General features: G+C 45.6%; 1 protein-coding gene across 2 annotated transcripts in view; it reads left to right on the top strand.

Moving 5' to 3' along the window:
* Positions 1–16,444, top strand: part of Dtx4 (deltex E3 ubiquitin ligase 4) — a 31,653-nt gene extending 15,209 nt beyond the window's left edge. For both annotated transcript variants that reach the window (XM_032891666.1, XM_032891667.1), the window contains 6 exons: positions 778–939; positions 3,043–3,104; positions 3,929–4,081; positions 7,840–8,001; positions 12,714–12,803; positions 16,033–16,444. In XM_032891666.1, coding sequence (XP_032747557.1) covers positions 778–939; positions 3,043–3,104; positions 3,929–4,081; positions 7,840–8,001; positions 12,714–12,803; positions 16,033–16,266 — 863 coding nt within the window. In that variant the 3' untranslated portion in view covers positions 16,267–16,444. The remainder of the gene's footprint in view (positions 1–777; positions 940–3,042; positions 3,105–3,928; positions 4,082–7,839; positions 8,002–12,713; positions 12,804–16,032) is intronic.
* The last annotated feature ends 2,230 nt before the right edge of the window (positions 16,445–18,674 follow it).

The raw sequence follows: 18,674 nt of genomic DNA, 5'->3' as shown, positions 1-18,674 counted from the left end.
AATCCCTGTTCTTTTTGTTTGGAAATGGGGATAGTGAAGTCAGGCAGAGGCAAAGATTGGCAGGTTCCTGGAGTTTGCTGACTACCAGTTTCCTGGTGAGCTGCAGGTCCATGATACCTTGTCTCATAAAGCAAGGTGACCAACCCCCCTAAGGTTCAGGAACATCACAGAAGAGGGAGTGAGAAGAGTGGAAGATGTGGAAGACAGGGAGGAGGGCTGTCGGTTCTACCTTCTCAGTGTAACATAGACAGTTCCACCATGATCTTATAGTAGCTGTGGGTGCCTACACTGGGCCTACATAAGAATGACTTGTCACTGGCCAGGCATGGACTAGGGATGGCCGCAGAGCACCCTGCACATCCCTGTTGAACTAGTGCCTACTGGTAGATTCTGAGAGAGGGGAGAGTTGCTGCCTTCAGTTATGCCGGGCTAATGGACAGTTTCATGCCCATAGTCACGCAGAAGTCCCAGACACAGATTTGTTCCTAAAAGGAGAGGAAGATAAGAGAATGGGGAGGTTAGAACAAAAGCACAACTTAGTAATTTTTTTGAGTGAGGTAGGTGATTGACTTCTGAAGAATAACTTACAAAAAAGCTGACTTGTGGTGTTTACCCACTGACACGCCCAAGCATGCCACTGCATTTGTGTGCATAGAGAATGCATGAATTATAAATAGTGTCGGCTGGAGAGGAGAGTGGATGAGCCAGAGGGAGGGTGTGGGGAATTTTGGGAGCACATTCTTCGGCCCTTCCTCACCCCTTCCCTGCCCCTTCCAGGAATCACCGGGATCCTCATGAGTGCAGCGGGATTGCCTGTGTGTCTCACTCGTCCACCAAAGTTGGTCCTCCACCCGCCCCCTGTCAGCAAGAGTGAGATAAAGTCCATCCCAGGGGTCTCTAACACAAGCCGCAAGACCACCAAAAAACAGGCTAAGAAAGGTACAGGCGTCTTCTTCTGGTTAGACACCTGGAGTGAAAGACTGGACCTCCAGCCCTGGCTCCACCTGCACCAAGGTCAAAGCCATGGCTTAGCCTCCTGGGCTGTCACTTCTGCATCTGCTAAACACTTTGGGCTAGTGGATTGTGATGAGTCTACCAAAGAGGGTTAGGTATGGGTCAGAAAGAACTACCTGGAGACACATAAATGTACAAGGCAACAACAGCAGAAGCGTGAAAATATTAAGTGTTGTATGTTAGAAGAGAGACATGGCTTTGGTGTCAGAAACACTGCATCAAGTCTGACCTTTGTCAGTACCTAGTTGGGTGGAACTTCTGCCTTCTTGTCTTTGTGATGTCCGAAATCAGCAGGTGTAGGCTGCAATGGGCCTGTGACAATTGAGAATAACCACTGTTTTATGTCCCTCTGGAGACTCGGACCTTTGGTTCCATGAACCCTCTTTCACAAACCACTCTGTACCTATCCATAATCCAGCTACCAAGGGCAAGGGCACCTTCCTTGGCTTTAGGAAGCTGTCCTGCTTGCTGCTGTTGGTTATGAAATGATCTGTTCTCCTAAGCCTTCAACTTAGAAATGTCCTGTGAAGTTTGAGTCATAATGGTTGTGTGTAGCACTTGGCCCAGGACCTGGCAATAGGCAATGACTCTCAATTAATAGAAGCCCCCCCTTTTTTTTCAAGAGAAATGGGGCAGTGGGAGAGAAGGCCTTGCCTCTCGGCTTTTGGCTGTTGTCCGCTAAACTTTCCCAACCCTCTGTCCTACTTTCGCAGTCCATTTCAATTTCTCTGCTTCAATGAACTCACATGCCCGTTCTTAGTCCAATAAGTCGGGGACAGGGCTTTACACTTCTGCCCTCCTTCTGGCACTATTAATAGCACACGCTGTCTCTCTGGCAAACCGCTACGGGGCTGTGAATCCATCAGCTCATTCATGGTCAAAGCACCCATTTTGTAGGTACTACCAGTCTTTCCTATTTAATGAGTAAGAAAACAGATTGGAAAAGCTAGAGGAATGGCCCAGGGTTTCATGGATCTCTTTGCTCAGTGACTTTTTATAAAACCCTGTGATCCTACCCCCTGCCTTCAGTTCAGCTTTCTTCCTGAGGATCCAGCTCCTGAAGATCCTTACTCCCTGTGGCTCTTAGTTTGTTTCCTGGAGCCTTACCCTTTCCCCACTGCTGGGCTGTGTCTGCTGGCAGCAACCGCACTATCTGAAGCCAGGAAGGACTGTCCTGAAACTGGGGGTCACAACTTCCTGCTTTCCCATAAAATAATTTGACTGTGACACCACGTTACGAAACTTAAGATAGGGCTTTACGAGTTGGAAATGCAGCCCGTCTGACTGTTAGTTGTAGAACGGTGCAAAGTTTTTTCATGTCTGTTTGTTCAAGGGATCCTATGGGCAAGTCTAGGCTCTTTGATTATCAGGAAGAGAAACTCAATTTATCTCAGGTAGAAATGCAGATTTGCTGACATGAGCAGACATGTCAGAGAGTGGGCAGGAAGAGGTCAAGAGAGACAGGAGCATGTTATCCTTCCTCAAGCCACTTTGATTGATCTGGGACAACCTCTGCTCTCATTCGTACTCCTTAAACTGGTGCCAGATAATTGGACCTCCCTTTCTCCTATGCGAGCACACGCATGTATGTGCTTGTGTGTACTTGCATGCCTGCCTGCACACGAAAACCAAAGTTCAGCCTTAAGTATCATTTCTTAGGTGCCATCTTGCCATCTGCCTTGGGTTGTTTTGTTTTGTTTTGTTTTTTGTTTTGTTTTTAAAGACAGGGTCTCTTATTTGCTTGGGGCTTACCAATTACGATAGAGTGGCCGTAAGCAACCCCCTGATCTCTGCCTGACTTCAACTCCCCATCTCTGGAATTACAGACATGTTCTGTTACACAGGTGTCCAGGGATCCACTTAGGTCTTCATTCTTGGAAGACAAGCGCTTTAACTGACTCCGCTACCTCCCAGATCCTTTTCTCTTTGAACTTGTCTCTCCTCTCTGAAACACCTAGAATGGCAAGGTAGGTCATTTAATCCCATCTCATCTGACTTGGTGACCTAGTGACTCTTCTGTCCCCATAGGTAAAACCCCAGAGGAAGTGCTAAAGAAGTATCTGCAGAAGGTCCGGCACCCACCGGAAGAGGTGAGTTCAGGGGATATGGGGCACGGGTCACTTTCTCCATCACCAAGAGAATGCCCTCTGTCCCTAAGTTCAGTAGGATGTGGCAGATGCTGTTTTCTAAGTCTTGGCAGGCACAGGACAGATTTAGCTGATGTTGACTCCAGGGTTTAAGCTTTTGAGCTGCAGTTGTAGTTTAACTTGTCCCATTTAGCAGATTCTAAATGATTTTAAGCTACCTTCCACGCCTGTCTGAGTCTGAGTAGAACAATATGCCAAGTCATGTGAACTCCCTTTAGAATGGATTTGATATGGACCAGTGATTCTCAGCTGAAGTGATTTGTCCCTGAGGGAGCATGTGGCCTTGCGTGGAGATTCTCTGGGTTCTGATGACTGACTAGGGAGTGTGCTACTAACATCTAATGGGTAGAAACCATAAAAATTTCTAAACACTCTATAAGGCCCGGAACAGAACCCATAGCAAAGAATCTGGTGCTGGTGTTGAGAAATAGGCTATAGATTTATCTAGATATCCCCTCCAATGCATGGGAAGCACAATATCTCTATAAAGTACAGCATAAGCCTGTCATGGTATCTGTTGACAAGCTATTGGAAATCATTGTAATGTAATCAATGAGTCTGAATTAGCATGTATGCATGTTATGGGAATTATATGAGGAATTTCTCCCCTGTATAAATCAAGACAACACTATATTTAGAACCTCCCCATTCCCAGCTAAACACAGTACGACTGATTTGTGGAATTTCTAGAAGAGGGTGAACTACTTTTCTGGTGCCTCCCTGGGCTGGATGACAGTTGATGCCTGTCTGTTCTTCTGCATTGCCAGGATTGTACCATCTGTATGGAGCGCCTCACAGCCCCCTCTGGCTACAAGGGCCCACAGCCCACAGTCAAGCCTGACCTGGTAGGAAAGCTGTCAAGGTGTGGCCACATCTACCACATCTACTGCCTGGTGGCCATGTACAACAATGGGAACAAGGTCAGTGTCAACCATGAGAGTGAGCAGTGTTCAGTCATAATTCGTTCCCAAGTGTCCTCATTCTCCCACACGTGGTTTGGAACTCATAACAGACACCCAAGATATATTTGCTTCTTTACTGATTACTGTGACTAACTACTGCAAAAGTGACATAAAGAAGGAAGACTTTTGTTTTGGTTCACAATTTAAGGGAGCTCATTGTGGGGAAGGCATGGTGGAGAGGTAAAGCAGCTGGTCAGGTCTGTCCATAGTTAGGGGGCAGAGAGGGATGGATGTTGGTGGCTCAGCTCAGATCCTCCTTTTTATTTAGTCAGAGCCTCAGCCAATAGAATGGAGTGGCTCACATTTAGGTTGCTACAACCCATTCTAGAAAGTCCCTCACAGACATGCCCAGAGGTGTGTTTCCATGGCAAATCTACATCTCATCAGGTTGACAGTCAAGATTAACCCTCAGCCAGGGCAACAGGAATGAGCATGTGTGCTACTTTCTGGGCTAATTAGATTCTGCATTGCAAAATCTGTCTTTACCTTCCCCTTTGAGCTAAGCTTCCTCTCATTTCTGGTTTGGGGTATACAGGGTCGTCTAGCAGAGGTGAGCTTTGTCCAGGAAGGTTCCTGAGGGAAATGGCCCACCACTGAGTGAAGTGGGTCCCCATCAGTAAAGGAGGCTTTCATTCATAATGATGAGAATGTGTTTATTCCTGATGCAGTAAATGGGTTCCCAATAGCTTTTATTCTTCATGCCAGTGGCTTAAGTTCAAATCCACCTTCTCTGGACAATGTCAAACACCTTTGATTGTCTCTGGAAAGACCTGTCAGAGTACCTGATAGTCCCTGCCTTAGAATCCATTATTGGGGGATGAGACAAGGCTTCTCTCCATTAACTGACATAAGGTGACACCCCTCAGTAACAGTTGGTTTCTGTTTGTCTGTGCTGTCTCCCTAACTGACAGTTACCCTGTTTATTGTCTGTGCTTTTTGAAGACATTGACTTGCATTCTTGCCTGTGTCTTGAACCACCTGTACACCCCTTCTCTGTGAGATTGAATACCATTCATGTCTCTGCCACCAGCTCCCTTGCAACCAAACATTTCTTAACTTCTTGCCCAAGAATGTGTCTGGATTTTGGGGTTGTTCCTTATGTCTTGTGGAGTGGAGGAGGCGTGGCGGGAAGCACACCTGAATGGAAATCTTGACTTATAAGCTGAATGACCCTCAACCTCCTTAAGATTTCATTTTTCACGTCAAACATAGATATGAAACAGTAGCTGCTGCCCACACCTCACTGGTGTGTGTGTGTGTGTGTGTGTGTGTGTGTGTGTGTGTGTGTGTGTGTGTGTGTGTGTTTGTATGTGTGTGAAAAGGCTACAGGACAATCTCGGGTGCCATCTCTAGAATGCTGCCTACCTCTTTTGAGACAAGCGTGTCTCATTGATGACCAATGACTAGGGTAGCTGGCCACCAAGCACAAGAGAGCTTCCTGTCTCCATCTCTCTAGCTGTGCGTGCCACTGCTTCTGGCATTCAAGGGATGACACTCGAGTCTGTCAAGCCAGGCTTGTATACAAGCTGCTTCCCATCCGTGCCCTCCTTCCAGACCAATGGCTACTTCACAGAGACATGACTGTTATTATTCAAAATGATATCTCCTTTTAACTATGGCTCTCACTTCCCCCTCTCATCTTTACATAGCCAGTAGGGTTGAATTGCTAACCTTGATATCTTCCTTGGTGTCTCAGGTGCCCTTGATCATTGGTGAAAGATTCCATGTTCTTTCACAGCCCAGGACTGAAATATTTCATTAGAGCCTCACCTTTTTAGAGGTTTTTTTTTTGGGGGGGGGAGTGGGGAGGTTCAGGTATCTTAGCACATATATTCCCTTTGGATGATTCTCTTCAAGACTACCCAGTAACTCCATATTTATTATCTATATGGCTCTGAACATGTTTCCCAAGTCACCGTGCTTTGTTCTCCTTTTCATCAGTACTGGAAGCATTTCTATTCTCTTAAGCGCAGGGAAGAAAAGCCTGGGAGAGAATGGACTCACTCGCCCCAGGTCTTGAAGCCACTTAAGGCTAGAGCAGAGAGCAGGGCCTTGGTTGCAGAAAACAGTGACCATGAATACGAACTGTTATTTAAAAGGAACCAAGCATGAATGGAATCGTGCCTGAATAGCTCTGAGAGGGTCTCATCTCCTGCCCAAAGACCCCAGTGTCTGCCAGGGCCTCAGTCCTAGGGGAGCAGCATCACATTCTACGCACATGCTTGCTGCCCATGCATGCTTCCTTCCCTACTCCCCTTTCCTTTTCTGTGAACCTGAGAGTTACTGTTTCTGTCTGGGATCTCTTGAGGGCTGTTGTGTGCCCTACCCGGTGACATTTTACCTGGTCCTGCTTTGAGGCTACAAGCTTTTATATTACTGTCTCTGCGATCCATATTCACATCAGTCTTTGTAGCTATGACATAGTGCATGGGAAAACAATAGAAAGGAAAAGGAAAGACTGATTTGGCTTTGTTTGTTTGTTGTTTGCTTCTGACTCATCACTTCAGGGAGTTAGTCTGTGGCTTGCAGACTTCTTTGCTGTGGGCTTTTCATGGCAAACCATGGTAGCAAGTATGTGAGGTGGGAATGGAGGAAGCCCTGCATGGGTACATCATGTAGCCTCTGCATGTGTCCTCTTTCCCCATCCCCCTCCTCTGTCTCCTCCTTTTTTTTCCTGCCCTTCACAGTTCCTGGCCGCCATCAGATCATTGCACTGGTAGCTTAATCTAACCAATGAGGTTCCAGTCCTCATTATCCAGTCTCTCTATAAAAGTTCCTCAGTGGGCAGTCAAGCCTTTAAGCCATGAGCCTTGGGGAACACTTCTGATTCAAACCTGGAATGACCAGCTACGTGCTGTAGGGGAAACTGGAGAGATTTGAGACTTCACTGGAATTGTAGCCCTTGATGGTGGCAACTTCTTAAAGCTGTATGTCCCTCAGTTCCCATTCCCTAAAGGGGCTCTCAGTTCCTTCCCAGGAAAAGCAAATTTGTAATTGTTTTTAAGAACCATTTTCTTAAAGCCAGTTTTGCTCTTTTCCAACACAGGGCCCAACTATTAGTATCTCCACAGATACCAGCACACTAATATCATGTACATACGACATGCTAAACACTTTCTCCATACATCTCACCTGACTTTCATTAGCCCAGTAAAAGAGGAGGATTGTATTTCTTGTTAGACAAGGAAACTGAGACAGGTAAATTTGTCCATGGCTACAAGGCAAAGCTGAAACTCAAATATAGGCAGCTTTACTTTAGATTTCCACTACGAACCTCTGCACTTCCTGGGTTTCCAGTTCTTACACAGTTGACTGAATACGGCGTCCAAACATCTTTAATTTTAGAAAATGTTCTGGGTGAGTCTGGGGCTTAGCAATGGGTAAGTTGCTGCTCTTGACTTGTTACTGTGGTTTCATCCACGTGGGTGCTGGCTAAATCACAATTCCCTGTGTTGGCTTCCTGCCCCAGTCAACTCTTCCTCTCAAGGATGGAGGTGACTCATCTGTGTTCCTCAGCATGGAACATGGGCTACACGAATCCTGTTATTTTAGAGAAAGCCAAAATGGCTTACATAGCTAGAGAAGGCTTCTGGTCTCTTACCCTTTGGGTGCGTTTTCTCTCTTGACATCATTGTCTCTAATGCTTTAGCGGGTTGGAAGGAAGGTCATGAACAAAGCTCTTCCCTAATCTGTCTGTACTGGACGTGACTCCTCAGGATGGAAGTTTACAATGCCCAACATGTAAGACCATTTACGGCGTGAAGACAGGCACCCAGCCTCCAGGGAAGATGGAGTACCACCTCATCCCCCACTCCTTGCCTGGCCATCCGGATTGCAAGACCATTCGGATTATCTACAGTATCCCCCCTGGCATTCAGGTGAGTCCACCCTTGGATGGTGCCATTTATGATTTCGACTTTGAATGTGGGTAAAATGTTGTACTAGGAAAAGCCTCCTTTCCATCTTTGTCCCCACCCTGGGTCTCCCCCTTCACTTCCATTGTTCCTATTTCTCTGTATCCTTCCAGCATTCTTTGTACATACCCAGTGGAGACTGCATCCACCCCTCCCATTTTTGCACAAAGAGCCACATTTAGGCACATTGTTTCACACTCTGAATATGGACCTTAGGGTTTTTTTTCCCTGTGTTAGTAGAGAATGTCCTTATTCTTATGTCTGTGTAATAATCCCCATTTGCTGTCTGTTTAGATTGTTTGTAATCTTTTAACACATCTGATAATGTTACCACTAATAACTAATAGTACTCATGTGACCATGTCTGTAGAATAATTTCCTGGAAGTAGAATTTCTTGGTCAAACAGTTATTTGCATTTTAAACAATTTGATGGCTTTTGTTTTTGCTGGCATTTCTTTCCTTTCTGATTTTTGGAAGACTGTCAACCCTCAAACAAATATGAGTAATAATCCTACGAATATACGAAATGTAGCCCTTCCCCCACACAGTCGAGCCTTTCCTAGGTGTTCTAGGGTGCAGACCGGATTTATCCCTAGGCAAACATTGGTTTGCTCAGGCTCCTTCCTGTGCCTTCCTGCTTGTCTTTTGTCTCACAGATGTTTGCACGTGTGTTATGCCCAGGTGTGTGTTAGGTACTGGTGAAGCAGTGTTCAAGTTGGTTAAAACTTTGATCCTTGAAGTCCCCATTGTTCTGGGGCCAGGAGGATGATAAAATAAATAATATAAATAGACAACGGACCTCCAGAGCACGACAAGTTATAAGAAAATAAAGCAGAAAAGTGTGATAGTTCATAAAATATGAGGTTTCTTCCCGGGGGCACTTGGTAACCAGGCAGAGCAAGATAAATAGCTCTCACTCCTAATCTGGAGAACAGAAACGGATATGCACCACTGATGAAAGTTACACAGACAAAAGGATTTGCAGAGCTTCAAAGTCTTGTGACCCCGGGCCCACTTCCTGGCTGTCTTTAAGGTGCCTGCTTCCTCTTCCTAGCCTCAGACATTTTTCTTCATCTGTACTGCTGGGAATCTGCTAGGCAGAGGTCCAAGGAGTGGGAAAGTCCGGGCTTCTCAGACGCTACTAAGGTGGCTACTAAGGTGCCCAGGACCTTGCTTCATGCTATCTCATTGGCTGAGCTGTTGGGGTGAGGAGGAGGGGCTTATGTGTGGTCTGTCTGGAGGTGGGAGGAGACATTTCTGGTGCTTTGCATTCGGTATTCAATCCGTGAGAGAAATGCAGAGTACAAAGTTAGCTACAGGAGGGACAACTGTGGAGAAAAATTGCATGTTGAAGAACAGTAGAATTTATTCAGTTTGGGGGTTGGGGCTGAGACTTGCAAAAGGCGTGGAAGGAGGGCACATGATGAGGATGTAGGGGCAGGTCATAGAAGAACTTGAACGCTAGGGCCAGCGATGGGGACTTTGCTTAGGCTATGAGGAGCTCTTGGAAATTATTGTCTCATTAAGATTGTGAAACATGTAATGTGTAAATATGCTTTAAGGGGCCAGCGTGACTTAAGAACGGGAGATGAGTAGAAATAAGTCCACAGTAGCATTTTTGGCTCCTGACTAAGGGGAGGGCCAGGGTAAGAAAGTAAGATGTGGTTAGCTGTTGCAGAGGAGAGACTCATGGAATGATTCTGTGGCACCTGGCTGGGATGATAAGAAAGAATGAAAATGTGGGAGTGGGCTGGCAGGACGGCTCACCGGTAAGGGTTCTGACAATTGACAGCCAATTGAAAGAACTGACTCCTGCAGTTCATCCTCTGACCTCCACACATGTACCATGGTGTACACATTCATTCATTCTCCTTCTCCCCTGCCCCCCCAAATAAACAAGCAGAGAGAGAGAGAGAGAGAGAGAGAGAGAGAGAGAGAGAGAGAGAGGGAGGGAGGGGAGGGAGGGAGGGAGAGAGAGAGAGAGAGAGAGAGAGAGAGAGAGAGAGAGAGAGAGAGAGAGAGAGAGAGTCCAGCAGTGGTCAAAGTAGAACCAAATATTAAGGTAGGGCATCTGTTGAGAAGAAGGCCATATTTTTTAAGCCTCTGGAGTTACAAAACAGAGAGAACCATCTCTGTAAATGTACAGAGGGGACCAATGCTGCGTCTGCAGGGCCCTGGCCCCTCTAGTGACTCCCTGGCTTGTGAAAAGGAAACATCTTGAAATGTTCAGGTGCTCTGCAGACTCACCACTGTGAGTCAATAGCAAGGTGTTCAGTGCTTTGTCTTGTGAAGCTCCAGGGACCACACAGGCCTGGGCTTGGGTGAGAAGCTGAGATCGCCCAGCACTGCTTCCTCTGCAGAAATCGAGTCCCTGTGGGAGAAGCTCTGGGCCTGGCTGAGGCAGAGTCGTGACTGCTCCACCTGGCAGCAGGCCCAGAATGAGCAGCCTTCCTGGGTTGGTGCCAGAGCTGCTGAGTTGGAAGCACAGCAGCCCCGGGCATCAGCAGAGCAGCTGGAGGTATGGTCAGGCCTGGTCCCTCAGTGAAGACGCCTGGCTTAGAGAAGTGTGGCCGTGGGTGACGCACATCTGTAGAGATTTAGTCTGACTGTTAAGTTAGAACTACCAGAGTCTTTCCACCCCAGAGAGCATTAGTTTCTTTTAGTTCGCTGTCTTTTAACATTTTTCCATGATCAAAATACACTATGTGCATGTATAGAATTCTCTAAGAATAGATAAAAATTATACTTTAAATTTTGAATAGTTTTTCTTTTCGACAATTTTATACATGCGTATGCTGAGTTTGAACATTTTCAACTGCTTTTGCCCCCACTTCTCCCTTCCCTCTTCCAAAACACTTTCCCCAACAATCCCTCTTTCTTTTCTTTTTGAGCCAATGATTTCAATTTCATTCATTCATTCATTCATTCATTCATTCACTCATTACACAGCCATGATGCATTTATTGATCTGTGGGAGAGCTTGTACCAACAGCTGCATAAAATTGTCAATATTATATGACTTTCACTAATAGAACCTTTAAATAAGGTTATACTCTCAAGAGGTTAGGAATTTTTAAAATTATAGACAAGCATTTGTATGGGTGGGAAGTTGTTATTTCAGTCTTCGTATTCAGTCCACTCAAAAGGACCCATGAACTTCTTGGAACCTGTGATAGCTCTGGTCAATGTGACACAGTTTATTATCACACAGGAAGATAATCCTGATGAAGGGTTCATGGGATTATTTGGGAATTTTCTTGATCATATTAACTGGGATGGGAGGACCTGCCCACTGTGAGTGGCATCATTCCCTAGGAACGGGGATCTGTAATGTGTAAGAATGGAGAAAGCTAGTCTGTCATGCATGCATTAAATCATAGCTCTCTGCTCTTGACTGTGGGTATATGATTATCTGATTCTGGTTCCTGCTATGTTGACTTCCCCACAAGGATGGACTGTATCCTGGAATCATGAGCCAAATAAACTCATTTTCCCTTAAGTTCTTCTATTAGGGTATCTTACCATAATTACAAGAAATGAGACTTAGACAGACACCAATTAGAAAGCCTAGTATCTTGTTCCTTTTTGCTGTTGCTATGACAGAATCTCTGAGCTGAATAATTTACAAAGAAACAACGTTAATGTGGCTCATGATTCTGAAGGCGGGGAATCCAGCAGTCATGTCTGGTTGTACTGGGCAAGGAGCTCATGGCAGCAAATAGATAAACAGATGTGTTCAGAAGAGGGAAAACACAAAGAGCAGCCTTGCTCTGTAAGCAACATGCTTTCAAGACAACTAACCCGGTCCCTTGAGACCCAGATGAGAGCTCTCAAAAGAAGGCACTCATCTCTTCTGAGAGCCTCGTCGCCCCAGCTGCCCACAAGGCTGCAATGGAAGCCAAATTCCAGCAAGAATTTTGCTGGGAACAAACAACACTCAGTACCATAGCATCTGGGTTCTGACTCAGTTCTGCTTTGTAGTCTTTCCCACTCGGTGTCCTGAAACAGCTTGTGTCCTCAAGTGTTGCGTGATGATAGCTGACGTGTCAAAAGATTTTCTGTCCTGAACATTATAATCCATGTGGTTGAGTAAGGAAGTAAAAACCATGAAGACAAAGGAGAAAATCCACAAGAAGAGTGCAGAAAATTTTGACTGCTTGGCTTGTGGCTCAGAGAACTTTAGTATTCTGAGGAGTTGATCTAAACGCTCGGTGATCATGCCTCAGGGAACCCGGGATAAAGTTAGTTTTGGCAAAGCCAGTAACAATTTGCAGCCAGTCAGCCTCAGTGGACTGTACTTTTCTTCATTCATAAAACAGTAGAATAGGTGATGTTAGGTACTGTGATGAGAAAATTAACTGTGCTTTTCCTGAATACGGGCACAAGCTCCCTGAGTATTGGTAACATCCCGTAGGGTGAGTTTCCAAATCATTCTCACCAAAGAGAGGAATTCCATATGATCCAGTAGGGAGCGACAACTGCAGACCAAACTCAGGTCACATGCTGTTCGAAAACTTAGACTGTGTTTCTTACTATTTTCTTTTTTTTTTTTTTTTTTTTTTTGGTTTGTCCTTTGTCTGAACCCTGTGGCTCTTGTTATTGTCACACCAAGCTTGTACTAACTTCTCATCAGAAAATGTTTTGCAAGCCATCCTTGTTTTCTTTCTGCTTGCAGGGACCAGAACATCCGAATCCTGGGAAGAGCTTCAGCGCCCGTGGCTTCCCACGACATTGTTACCTTCCAGACAGCGAGAAAGGGAGAAAAGTAAGAGCAGATGTCTGTAGTAGGCCTAGATGGGGTATTTAATTTTGTTTCTGCAACCCAAAGACCAGAGAGAACTTGTTTCTTTTCATTCTGTGCATATGAAGTACTGAGGTCATATTTGAGTCAACCATAGGTAGGAATGGATATCATTACAAGTTGTTTTGTCTTCTCTCTCTCTCTCTCTCTCTCTCTCTCTCTCTCTCTCTCTCTCTCTCTCTCTCTGTGTGTGTGTGTGTGTGTGTGTTTTATGTGTGTATTATTTCTATGGCATCACATGTACTTATGTGCCACAATGTGCACGCGAAAGTCCAAGGATGACTTTCAGGAGTCAGTTCTCACCCTGCCCTCTTGTTCCTTGCCTGCTCCAGACTAGCTGGCCTGAGAGCTTCCAGTTGACTCTTCTGTGTCTACCTACCATCTCCCCGCAGGAGTGCAGGGAGTACAGATGTGTATCACTGCATCCGACTCCTAACATGAGTTCTAGGGATCTGAATTCAGGCCACCAGACCTGCACAGCTAGGACTTTCACTCACTGAGCCATCTCACCACACGATTAGAATGCTTTTTGCAGGTGGTTGGGAGTGGAGGGACTTTTTTTTTCTTCTCAAAATCATACTGGTCATAATTCATCTACACTGGCATCCTTGTCTAGAGCCCTGTTATTTTAAAGCTGTTCCTGGAGAGATACCAGTGTTAACTCCTAAGAGCTTGACTGGAAGCTCAGAACTGGAAACCGTTTTTTCTCCTTGGGATCCCTGGTTGATCTGATCTGAACACACACCAAAGCATAAGTAGAATATTCTGGGATCCTAATTGGTGTGAGATTATTTTATTGTTTTTCAGAATTCCTTGTAATTCATGATCAGGGTTCTAAATAGTCTAATTAAAATAACTGGATTTTCGGAATTTTGCCTGATGCTAAGACGGTGAAAAACCGCTTGTGTCAGGGAAGCGTTGGGGAAATGCAAGAGGCTTGTTTTAGTCAGCCTCCTTTCCAGATTTAAGACGTTTACTCAACTATCTGCCTTTCTGCACCAAGTGTTGGTGGTTATGTTGCTGCTGTGGGTCCAAGCTCAGGCATATGTAAGCATGTCTGAGCTCTTCTAGCAACTGCCACAGACCATAGACAGTGGTCCATAAACAGCAGGTCTTCATTTCCCACACTGCTGGGGTTTAGGAGGTCCAAGATCAAGGTGCTGGCAGATTCAGAGTCTGGCAAGGATTCACTTCCTGCTCATAGAAAAAGCCTCTTCTCTGTGTGTCCTCCAGAGAGAAGGAGCAAGAATTCCTTTGCCAGGCTCCTTTTATAGGAGTGTTCATCTTCTTCATTGACATCCATTCTCATGACCTAGTAAGCCCCAGAAAATTCCATATTCTAATACTCAATTTGGAGGTGTTGGTGAGAAGTTCCCATGAATTTAGGGGGTGCACAAGAATTCATCCTCAGACTCCTCATGTGTCTCCCTGCTGTGGAAGACAAGCTAAAGGGTTTCCAAGAAGCTTGAACAAAACATTAGGGTGATCCCAAGGGACATCTGACAGGATTCAGATTGATAAGGAAACTCTAGACCACAGGGATACAGGAAGGTAGAGCATCTTTATGGTAAACAAAAGTTTGAGATTCCCATAAAACTGGAAAAGATTCCTACTCAAGGTCCTTAAGCCTGACTTATCACTATTTTTACATTCTTATTGAAGATATATCTGTATAAAAGAAATAGCTCTTTGTGAGCAATGTTTATACCACGTGTTAATTGTGCTGGAATTTTTGATTCTCAGCTAGCCAGAGGTTTCAACCAGTTGAGTGGGGGCTTCCATCCCCTCCCTGTTTTTCATCCCATACCCTATCTTTCTGTCCTGCTTCAATGTCAAGTGGTGTGGGTGCATTCTTTCCTCCAAGGAGGCAGAGGATAGTTTGTAACAAAGAAACAGCAGTATCAGGAAAGAGGCAATAGTGTTCTGTTCTCAAACTAAGAGTCAGAATTAAGGCAGGCAGCATTCTACCAAAAAACAAATTTCTGTGTCTTAGCCCAAGGTCTGCTGCTGAATGTCTCCTCCGTAAAGTCTGTTGTTAAGACTGCAGTCACAATTCCATTGGTAGAACACTTGCCTACAATGTGGTCAAGACCCCCCCCCCAGCTTCCATTTCAAACACTTATAACCAAGCTACTTGCACATGTCTGTAATCTTGGCTCTGACACTCAAGTCATCCTTTGCTACCTTTAAGTATGAGACCAGGCTGGGATACAAGCAACTGTCTCAAACAAGCACAAGACCCCACTCATGTTGCCAGAGCTTCCTTAGACCTTGCTCTTTATTTAAGACAGACCCCAAATCCTTGGGACCCAGATTATGCACATTCACCGTCTTGGATGCTTGCTTTAAGTGGCCAGATCCACTCAGCTCACACCTCCCCGCAACCCCACACTACCCTTCAAGCCGAGTGATCCTTTGATAGCCCGTACAGAAGGCTGCTGCTCCTTCTTCCTGCCACCACATCAGCTATCCCAAACACAATTTCCGGGCTCAAGCTCCTTTGGTTAAAAGAAATTAGAATTAAAAATTAAGGGGCACATTGATGTTTCAGTGGTCTTGTCTTTTCTTCTTTACAAAGTGTGTTTCTCTTGGCATAATATTAAGAAAACCTTCCTTACAGTGTAGATTTAATTGTCCCCTTAGCAATTCCATTATTAGTTAGTGTCCTTTCTACCCCACTGGTCCATGGCCCTAACCTTTGGCTTCGTTGCAGGTTGGGTGTAACAACACCTAGGACTTTGAAGCTGGGTCATACATTTATTTCTACCGCTTACTGACGATGGTTTAGTGAGAGATCCTGTTTCCAAAAACAATGGGTGGAGACCACCCCAGCGAACCACACCGCTCCAGCCAGTAGGCTCCAAGTACATACACATACAGTTGTGTGCATCCATACACACGCACATGCATATACTACACATACACCCAACCCTTGGGCTGCAGTAATAGTGTTGCCATTTTATAAATAAACGAATTTCATGCAGAGGTTTGAATTTGTCAAAAGTTACAGTAATTCAGTGACAGAGGTGAGATTCAATCTACAGTGCTCAGTGTCCACTTTCAAATCACTCTCCTCTGGATTGCGTAGGGCATCATGATGAAGGAAGGGTTGGAGACATCAGGACAAATCTGAAGATTGGTGTGTGACCAATACTGAACAACTTCTTGTGGTCTCTCGCCCTTGTTACCCTAGGTTCTGAAGCTGCTTCTAGTGGCCTGGGACCGCCGTCTCATCTTTGCCATTGGAACCTCCAGCACCACGGGCGAGTCTGATACTGTCATCTGGAATGAGGTGCACCACAAGACAGAATTTGGCTCTAATCTCACTGGCCATGGCTACCCAGATGCCAATTACCTGGATAACGTGCTGGCTGAACTGGCTGCCCAGGGTATCTCTGAAGACAGCACTTCCCAGGAAAAAGACTGAGGAGGGAGGGTACTGGGGACCCCAGGGCAGGAAATGGAGAGTCAAGGTGGAGGTTGATGCCATGCCTCCTGACTCCCTCATTCCCCTTCTTGTGTTATCCCCACCTCTCATCTCTCTCAGTCACAGAGGGAGCTAGATTAAGGTGATGTCATTCATAAACTTCATCTAATGCAAACAAGATGTGGGGTGAGGACCAAGCTCTTTCTGTCCCCATGGAGTCTCCAGTACTGGGTAGGCAAGAACATGCACCTCTCCCCACCCTAAGCAGGGGTTACAGTCAGCACACTTAACGTAGTTAAGGTAGTGCGGAGGCACTGCATGTCCTGGCCTTGTGAAGCTGAGACCCCTCGCCTCAGCTGGCTTCTTGCTGCTTCGGCTTTGAGGGTTGAGTTTCTGCTTTTTATTCTCCTACACTGGAGTGAGGGAGCTCTCACTGTGCGAGCTTGGGGAGAGAGGTGTAAACTGCTGTGACATCGGAAATTGGATGCTTTGGTGCAGAGTCAGGAAGCCGTTCATGTTAAGAGGGTCAGAGTCAAATGCCTCTGGGAGCATGTCTCTAGGGAGGAGTCTGGGCCCTCCTTTCCTCCTCAGTCCACTGACCTGTCCATAGGCATCGGATTCTCTCAAGTGGATGGAAGGACTCAGGGATTCCTCTCTGGGGAGGCATCCCATGATGCTGTTTCCAACCAACTGCTCTCTGATCCAATGAGAGCCTGCCTCTCACCAAGCATCTGCACTATCCTCAGGGAGAGGAGCCCATAGCCTTCTTCCCAACTCATTTCAAACCAGCTCAGTTTCATCAAGTCACTGTGAGTTGGAGCCCACAGCAGGCTCTTTGCCATCTGTGTATGTGCATATGTTTGTGTGGGTGTGTACGTTACTGGGCCAGGTTATTGGGACAGTCACCATTTCTCTGAATTCTGTTTCACAAGCCAGATCTCAATTCCGTTGGGGATCCCATAGTAAAGGTGTGGCCCTTTGACTTCTCTCACCCTTTCCCAGCCCATCTCATGGTAAACTTGGACCTTGATGGACACAGAATTGTACTAGGGAAGATGTGTTGATGCAAGAGCTAAGATGGACCCTTCTCTTATTAATATTAGATCAGAGCCAGCTTCCATTCAGTCTTGTTTGTATGAGTGCTCAATTCATCTCCCTGAAGATTTGCTAATTCGAGGCCAGAGATATTGCTATTCCCCATCCGAGCCCCTTTCTCCAGCCTCCATTTAGTATAGATTGGCCAAAACCATGGTGACAGAAGCCTTTTTAGTTCATTCCTAACATAGTTAGGAACACATTCGGGTCTTCTCTAAACACCATCTGGGTGGTGTCCCAAGATCCAATCTATCACCAACATTTCCTCAACTTTGGCTCCATTAAAGAATGGATTAGGTGTCAAGTAAGAGAGAATGAAGAGTCAAGAAGGGAAACCAATTTCCCCTTTGGAAGTGGGTTCTCTGAACTCTGTGTTTGGAGAAAGTTCCTCTGGATACTAATTTGAACTAATGTACCTCATGTCTTGAGGATTTAACTATATTTCATAAGATTTGAAAGGTTTTGAAGCTTGAGGGGCAAAAAGAGAAATTAAACAACCTTCCACAATGGTAATTAAGTTAGGACTGAAGTCCACACGTTCATGCCACCCTGCACCAGAGATGCCTCCTGTTCGGCTTCCACTATTGTTGATATTGCTGTGGCCAGTAGAATCACCCAAGTGTCCCTAACCAAGTTCCCCGGTGCTGCGTTTTCTTTTCACTCTACAAATGACTAATGGAATTTTGATTTCCTCCCTCTAGGGGGAGCTGTGGTAGGAGCAAATGTTCTGCCATTTTAGTCCAGCCTGTCCTATCAATGGGAGGCCATTTTGTCTCACTAGCAGAACAAAAGACTGCTGAGTTCACTGAACCTCGGGGAAAACTCCTGCCAAAGTAGAGAAAGATGCATCAGAGCTAAGTGGAGGGCACATATCCTTGGGGCTTAAAGCCACACCCTTTCATCAGGTTACTGCATTTCAGAGATAATGGGACCCTCATTGAGGGCTTACAATCATTTTTGCCTTCAGTACCCTTTGTCACCTACCTTCCCTGCTTCTTGGCGACAGGGATGAGAAATCCAGACTGGGAGTCCAGGGATAGGAAAGTGAAGCAATGTGAAGCAAAGAAATGAAAACAGGCTCTGAGGTGTGGGAATAGACAGCGGGGAATGATTTCATGAAGCAGAGGAAGCAGATACAGGAAAAGTGTTGCACAAGGCAGAAGGACAAACCCAGAAGGACATCTCAGGGAGATGTTCTAGAAGAAAAACCATTTTAGGGGTTAGCTTTCATGCCTTCAAGAACTTCCCCCAGAGGACATTTAAAATGTCTATGCTTCGTTTCCTTCTTCGCTGAGGATGCTGTGTCCCTCAAG

Source organism: Rattus rattus, chromosome 2, assembly GCF_011064425.1.
Source record: "Rattus rattus isolate New Zealand chromosome 2, Rrattus_CSIRO_v1, whole genome shotgun sequence".
NCBI lineage: Eukaryota > Metazoa > Chordata > Mammalia > Rodentia > Muridae > Rattus > Rattus rattus.
This window is presented reverse-complemented; position numbering and strand designations above follow the sequence as displayed.